This window comes from Meriones unguiculatus, chromosome 16, assembly GCF_030254825.1.
Source record: "Meriones unguiculatus strain TT.TT164.6M chromosome 16, Bangor_MerUng_6.1, whole genome shotgun sequence".
In the NCBI taxonomy this organism is placed as follows: domain Eukaryota; kingdom Metazoa; phylum Chordata; class Mammalia; order Rodentia; family Muridae; genus Meriones; species Meriones unguiculatus.
In genome coordinates, this window is record NC_083363.1 from 2,642,290 (window position 1) to 2,649,246 (window position 6,957).

Below are 6,957 nucleotides of genomic sequence, written 5' to 3' on the forward strand. Positions count from 1 at the left end.
AAGCCTCCCTTTCGCTTCTGTCCTGTGGGTGTGTGCCCGCCAGTTCCAGAGCTCAAAGGCAGCCCTGTCCCCTCACCCTCCTGCCAACCCTCACCTCCCCTAGAACCTTTTCCCAGAAAAGCCCTCAGGAAGGCACAGCCATGACTGAGTTCCATCCATCTCTCCCTACCCAACCCCAAACTCAGCCACCCCACTTCCATCTAGCCAGGATCTGTGACAAGCAAGCTGCGCCCAAACACCGCTAAAACCAGACATCATAATGAACTACAGAAAGAGGATCTACTCACTGGGGGAGGAGTAGCTCTTAAACACACACACACAAAAATCTGAATTCATGTGTTTAATAAGGAGTATAATGAATTAATGAAATATCAAAAATTTTAAGGCTGAAAATGATTTTTATGTTCCAGAAGATAAACATTCTCAAAGACAAACGTGTATACATTTAAAGCAGTTCCATTCAACATCTACATGAGTGTCCATAAAGCTGAGGCCGTTTTTCTGGGACTCAATGCGAAAAGTGACCCTCACCACGCGAGCCTAACACCAGAGGGAGCTTGTAAAATAATTAGCCCTCCCACCGCCCGGTTCTTAATTCTTCCTGGGCTCTGTCTACTGTCCTTATAGGGAGACAACCTTTCATTTACTTTATAACATCTGTAATGACAGTGATAACAATTATAGCGCCGTACTAAAGAGTTAATTCTAAAGAGAGTTCTGTACTTCAGTGGCTCTGCGGGGTAGCAGGTTCTCTGCGCTCTGCCGGCCCCTCACTCCCTGGCCTGTGTTTCATCCCCTCAAGGAAGCAGAACCGGCCTCAGAAGCTAACCGGAACTCACAGCCGGGCGCCTCAGCGCAAGCACCCGGCGCCGGAGGCGCAATCCTCAGCCAACGAGGAGCGGGCGGGCGGCCGCGTCACTTGTCTCCGGAGGAACAAGCTGGTGGAACCCGCGGGACCGGGCCAGCAAAGGCACGTCCTGTCACAACGGGCAAGAGCTGGCCTGCAGGGAACTTCCCAATGCGCTCAGGGAGACTGAAAAGCTGAGGCACTGGCGCAGGCCGCCGGATGGAAATACGATATAAATCAAGGAAATGAAATCCCGAAATCAGCAGCAAAACCCTGGAAACCAATAGGAACGACAATAGGCCTTAAATTGTGAAAAACCGATGAACTAATTCCATTCACCGCACGGCCCTGCTTCCTCCAGAGCAGCAGCGACGCGCTGGCCCTGGCGCCACCGCGGTAGCCGCGTAACTGTTCTGTGTGGAAGCGCCCAGGGCAGCCTGAGAGCTGCGGGGTCGAGGGCTGGGACGCTCTCAGGGTCGAACCACGCTCTCCCAAGGGTCGCCATCAGCTCCTGTGCTTATCAGACCTGCTGTGCCCTGAGGGCCGGGAGAGGGGTCAGTCCCTGCAGCTGGAGGGTCAGGAGTGTGTGTGTGCGTGACTGTGTGTGTGTGCGTGCGTGCGTGTGTGTGTGTGTGTGTGTGTGTGTGTGCGTGTGCGTGCGTGCGTGTGCGTGTGTGTGTGTGTGTGCGCGGGTGTGCATGTGCGCGTGTGTGTGTGCATGTGCGCGTGTGTGTGTACATGTGCGCGCGCGCGCGTGTGTGTGTGTGTGTGTGTGTGTGTACGTGTGTGCGTGTGTCTTTATTTCTTCTTTATGCCGTGTCCAGAACACTCCAGGCGTGAGCTGACCCGCGGACGCACCGGGGACGGGCCGGAACCTGCTCCAGCCGCGCCCCCCGCCCCGTCTGAGCGGAGCCCGCTGCAGGCCCGGGGCTTCCCCGGCCTCTCCCGGGCCGCTCCGCCGCAGCTCTGCCCCCGGCAACCGTGACGTCATCGCGGCGGGATTTTCTGATTGGTCGCGCGGCGTGGGTTTGGTGCGGGGCCCGCGGGTCCGGCTCTTCACAACCTCCGAACTCCGCAGAGCTCCGGAGAGCCGTGCGGAGGCCGCGGGCGAGGAGGATGCCGACCAGCCGCGCTCTGATTCTGGGGGTCCTCGCCCTGACCGCGCTCCGCGCCTGCGGAGGGCAAGACATCAAGGGTGAGTGTCGCGGTGAGGGATGCTGGAGGCGGGAGAGCCGCGGGAGAGGAGAGGCCGAGGTTCGAACCCCCGCGCCGGGCGGAGCCGCGTCCCGCGAGCTGGGGTTTGTACCTTTGCGGGCCAGGAACTGACCCGGGAAACGAGCAAAAGGAGCCCACCGATTTACCGCTTGACCAGGTCAAGGGAATGTGTGCCTGTGCTTTAAAAATAGCGAAAACCAAGCTGGGCCGGGCAGTGCAGTGCCCGCAGCTCCAGCGCTTAGGAGCCAAGCAGGGAGATCGCGAGTTCAAGGACAGCCTGGGCCACGGCGTGAGCGCATTCAGAAAAGCCTCCGTTCGCTAGTAAATGGCTGTAGATGCCAGTTTTTCCTTTGTCCCCACTCCAAATATAGTTTCAGATTTTTGTAACTAAGTGAGGGACACGGGCTGCCTGATCTCCACCCCACCTGTGCCCCGTGAAGCTCTATAACAGCACAAGATATTCGACCCTGAGTCCCCCTGCCTGTGTGGCCACCTCTCCACGCTCTGCCCTCTCTCAGGAGCCCTCCTTAGCTCCATGCCATTTTACAGACGTGAAGAGGAGATGTGTAAAACAGCAGCTGAAAAGCCAAATGGTTGAAGCAGGAAGCGAAAGGGACTGAGCGCATTCTGAAGCGCGGCTGTCTCGCTCCAGTTTTGTTGGGAGGTGGAAGTCTCCCCTGCTTCCCCAGGGGCTGGCTTCCGTGTCCCCAATTTCTTCAGCGTCACACTAGAGTGCCTCAATCAAGCATGCGGGCTCAGTGGGCACAGTTCCGAGGAACCACAGACCTGTAGGGCTAAGTGAAAATATTCCCATTTCTTTTTAGTTTAGAAGGGGGAAAAATGAACTGTTGAGGCCTAAGGAAATGTTTTGATCTTCACTTACCGTCTATTACATTTTTCTTAGATGTAAAATGTGACTTTCGATGTTTTCATCAAGGAAGGGCCCCAAAGCTAAATGCACGGGGCACACAGGTCCTAACGCAGCCCTGGCCATTGCTGACCCTGACTTTCACGTGGTTCTGCCACCTGTCAGTCATTTACAAATTCTCTGGGGGCCTCCAAAGAAGCCGCTCTCACTCAGTACTCTCCCTTGCAAAGCACTGAAGATGTGGGTGCTGCCACCTGCTGGAGGAAGAGTGCAGACTAGTGAGGGAGGCAGGTCAGGGTCAGGAAGCAGAAAGGCCGTTGCTGAGGACAGCTGTGCCGGCAGGAGGCAGTGCTGTGTCCTCAGCAAGGCTTGTGGCCCAGGACAAGCACCCGAGGAACGGATGCTGTGCACATCCACATTTGGGAAAGACGTCGAGAAGGTTCATTAGTCGAGGGTACGGAAGCTTTGAGGAGGAGACATGATGTGGGGATTGCCTGAGAAGACCAACCAAGATGGCCACACTGAGAGGAGCAAACGTGGACAGACAGACAGAGGGGCTGGGGTCATAGTGTGGTTGGAAGCCTATTAACACCGAGCAGAGACCCTCAGAGCAGAGGAGGGTTTCAGCAAGTTGAAAACCAACAAAAACTTTTTCTCAGTGAGAAAAAGAGGCCCCTGCAAACAGCAGGACCAGGACAGGACAGTGTACTTGGTTTTGTTTGGCAGGCGCCTGTGCAGAATGTCAGACTGTAAATCGCCCACAGCCACTCACAGCTCGTTACATGTACTGTTTGTCCATTTGCCCAACTCTCCTTGCATTCGCCAAGCGCAGTGACCCCAGAGGCCAGGCCTGACCTTACTGCTTCAACAGCACCGTGTCTGACATCTGCTGAAACTTAACAAATGAAGAAGGAAGAAAGGAGAAAAAACAACCTAAACACTGAGATCTGTGCCTTGACAGTAATGTCTATTTGGTGGAATCATCCGCATGGGCAGCCCACACATCCTCACTGTTGGAGAAAAAAGCTTTAACTCACCGCGAATCTACAATTGGCATCAGTACTAATTTAGGAAAAAAAAAAAGAAAATAAGGGGTAGGGATTGACAGAGGCATGAAATCCAAAAAAGTGTCCATTCCTTTTACTCCAGAAGAAATCAGAAAACTGCCCTGTGGTGCCCAGTTAACAATGCAGGAACTTTAGACATAACGGTTTCCACATATTTTCTCATGATGTCATTGTTCTCTTTCTATAAGATTCTATAAGCTTTTCCTTTCATTAAAAAAAAATGAGAAAGGCGCTTTGGGTGGAAAATGTTTTTTTATTTTAAGAAAAATAAAGCATTGTAGATATGTTATTAATGTATGGAAAATTAATGAGACACAAAACCAAATAAGAGAAAATGAGCTGCCTGAATCTTTGGAAACAACGCTGAATACCTGAGATTTTTCTTCCTCCGTTCAGTTATAAGCTACTTGGCTGAAGCTGTCTGTGTACCAGACACTGAACCAGGCCGTGGACGGCAGAAATCAAACACATGCCATCCCGCCATCATGTAGCGTGTGTCGCAGAGGGAGAGACTGGCTGTAGCCAACACCGAGAGTGGTAGGGAGGAGTGGGTGATGGGATGTACCAGACAGTGAAGCTGTAGTATTTTTTTAAATTACTTTCTGTCTTTTATTTAATAACATTCTTTTTTCTTCCTGTTTTCCATTTTCCCACTATCCACCTAAATTCATCAGCTGATCATGTGGGCAACTATGGTATAAATGTCTATCAGTCATATGGACCCAACGGCCAGTACACGTTTGAATTTGATGGTGATGAGTTGTTCTATGTGGATTTGGATAAGAAGGAGACTGTCTGGAGGATTCCTGAGTTTGGCCAGCTGACGAGCTTTGATCCCCAAGGTGGACTGCAAGAGATAGCTGCAGCAAAGCACACCTTGGAAATCATGATTAAGAGGTCCAACTCTACCCCAGCTACCAACGGTACGTGCTTGCCGCCCTGCTCCTCCCTCCCTCCCTGATCCTCCCTCCCTCCCCTGGGGGAATATGATCCATATTAAATGAATCTGTAAAATCCTCTTCTTTCCAAGAAGTGCCCAGATCTTATCACTGAACCCTCATCCTCTCTCTTCTTACAAACCCGCATTCCATGTTACCTAATGCTCGTTGGCTCTTTATTCCGACAAGCGCTCCTCAAATCTTTTGAAGAGCGCCTGACAGACATCCTACCTAACACCCTAGAGAGGCACAGGGATATGTGGACGCAGGGCACGTTAGCCACAAGCAGGAGGGACGGTTGGGCTCCTGGATCATCATGTGTCTTGGCGAGAGGGCTCCCTCAGACAGTGCAGAAATCAGGGAGAGAAACTGCCACCAGCCACTCACGTCCAGGCTGCTTCCTTTCAGAGGTTCCTGAGGTGACCGTGCTTCCCAAGTCCCCCGTGCTCCTGGGTCAGCCCAACATCCTCCTCTGTCTGGTGGACAACATCTTCCCCCCTGTGGTCAACATCACGTGGTTGAGAAACAGCAAGTCAGTCACAGACGGCGTTTATGAGACCAGCTTCCTCTCCAACGATGACCATTCCTTCCAAAAGATGTCTTACCTCACCTTCATCCCTTCCGATGATGACGTTTACGACTGCAAGGTGGAGCACTGGGGCCTGGACGAGCCGGTTCTGAAACACTGGGGTAAGTGTGAGCTCTGCCCGCTTCCGGCATCTCTAGAACAGCCTGGCTTCTGGCCTCTACTGACCCAAACTCATTTTCCACTCTTAAAGACTTTCTTTAATGTATACTTATTTAATGTATATGAGTGCTTTATCTGCATGTACATTGCATAACAGATAGTTGTGAGCCACCATGTAGTTGTCTGAAATTGAACTCAGGACCTATGGAAGAGCAGTCAGTGCTCTTAACTGCTGAGACATCTCTCCAGCCCCTCTTAAGGAGTTTCTAATGCCAGGTACCCAAAGTAGGAGCTGACCCTGTCCTGCACACAGATAAACATTCTCTCTTCTGGCCCTGTCTTACATGCACACATACATGAACATACTTCCTTCTGGACCTATCTTACAAATTCACATACATGAACATACTTCCTTCTGACTCCAAAATCTTCACTTTCCCAGAACCTGAGATTCCGGCCCCCATGTCAGAGCTGACAGAGACCGTGGTCTGTGCCCTGGGGTTGTCTGTGGGCCTCGTGGGCATCGTGGTGGGCACCATCTTCATCTTCCAAGGCCTGCGGTCAGGTGGCCCCTCCAGACACCCAGGGCCATTATGAGTCACACCTGCAGAGGAAGGTAAGGGAAAGAGCCGAAGCCACTGCACGGGGGAGCAGGGGAAGGGGACCAACGGAAGCATGGTGGGAACATAGCTGGAGAACTGTGTGGTGACGTCATCACAGCTCAGGATCCCTGGAACCCTCTCTCTCCTGTCTGCTGCAGGTGTGTGGTCCTCTTCAGGGGAGGCGTGGTGCAATGGACAACCTGGCACAGTATGTTTTCTGGCCCAGTTCATCGTCCTCGTCTTCCATCTCGCTTTTCTCTTGGACCTGAGGCTGTGCCCTCTCACAGCTCACATACCCTTAGAATAGTCTCCTGACCTGACTTTTGGTTTTCGGCATCTTTCAAATCGTATCTACTAGAATCCTTCTGAGACCCTGACTCGGTAGCCCCATGAACCCAATAAATCACCTGTTATAAGTTGTCTACTGGTTTTCCCTTTGTTTGGTTTGGTTTTTCCTGGCTTTCACTTTGGAGTTTGCTGGAGACAAGCCCATATACACCCATGTCCAGTGACACAGGAACAACCAAATACAGCCCGAATGCCTGGGTATCTTAGCCAAGGTTAAACTTCCTCTCTTCTTCTCGTTCCCAGCCCTGACCACTCTCAACTGTCTCCAGTCAGGTACAAGGAGGTCGGGTGAAATCTGCCTTGGTGCACACTTGATGTAAAGAAATACCAAGGCACAAAGGGCACAGCGGTAACCCCAGCACTCAGAGGCAGAGCAAGAGAGTC

The 6,957-nt window shown here is 52.1% G+C and overlaps 1 protein-coding gene across 1 annotated transcript; it reads left to right on the forward strand.

Moving 5' to 3' along the window:
- The first annotated feature begins 1,886 nt into the window (after positions 1 to 1,886).
- LOC110544088 (H-2 class II histocompatibility antigen, A-F alpha chain) lies at positions 1,887 to 6,647 on the forward strand. Its single transcript, XM_021630212.2, has 5 exons — positions 1,887 to 2,042; positions 4,672 to 4,920; positions 5,344 to 5,625; positions 6,066 to 6,239; positions 6,384 to 6,647. Exons 1-4 carry the CDS (start codon positions 1,964 to 1,966, stop codon positions 6,218 to 6,220), a joined length of 765 nt encoding a protein of 254 aa, XP_021485887.1. The 5' UTR covers positions 1,887 to 1,963; the 3' UTR covers positions 6,221 to 6,239; positions 6,384 to 6,647.
- Positions 6,648 to 6,957: the final 310 nt, after the last annotated feature.

Bases quoted from the DNA above. Each gene is read 5' to 3' on its own strand.
- LOC110544088 (XM_021630212.2), top strand. From the start codon at position 1,964: ATGCCGACCAGCCGCGCTCTGATTCTGGGGGTCCTCGCCCTGACCGCG. The intron at 4,921-5,343 runs GTACGTGCTTGC...GCTTCCTTTCAG, and splicing joins CTCTACCCCAGCTACCAACG to AGGTTCCTGAGGTGACCGTG. The intron at 5,626-6,065 runs GTAAGTGTGAGC...TCACTTTCCCAG, and splicing joins GCCGGTTCTGAAACACTGGG to AACCTGAGATTCCGGCCCCC.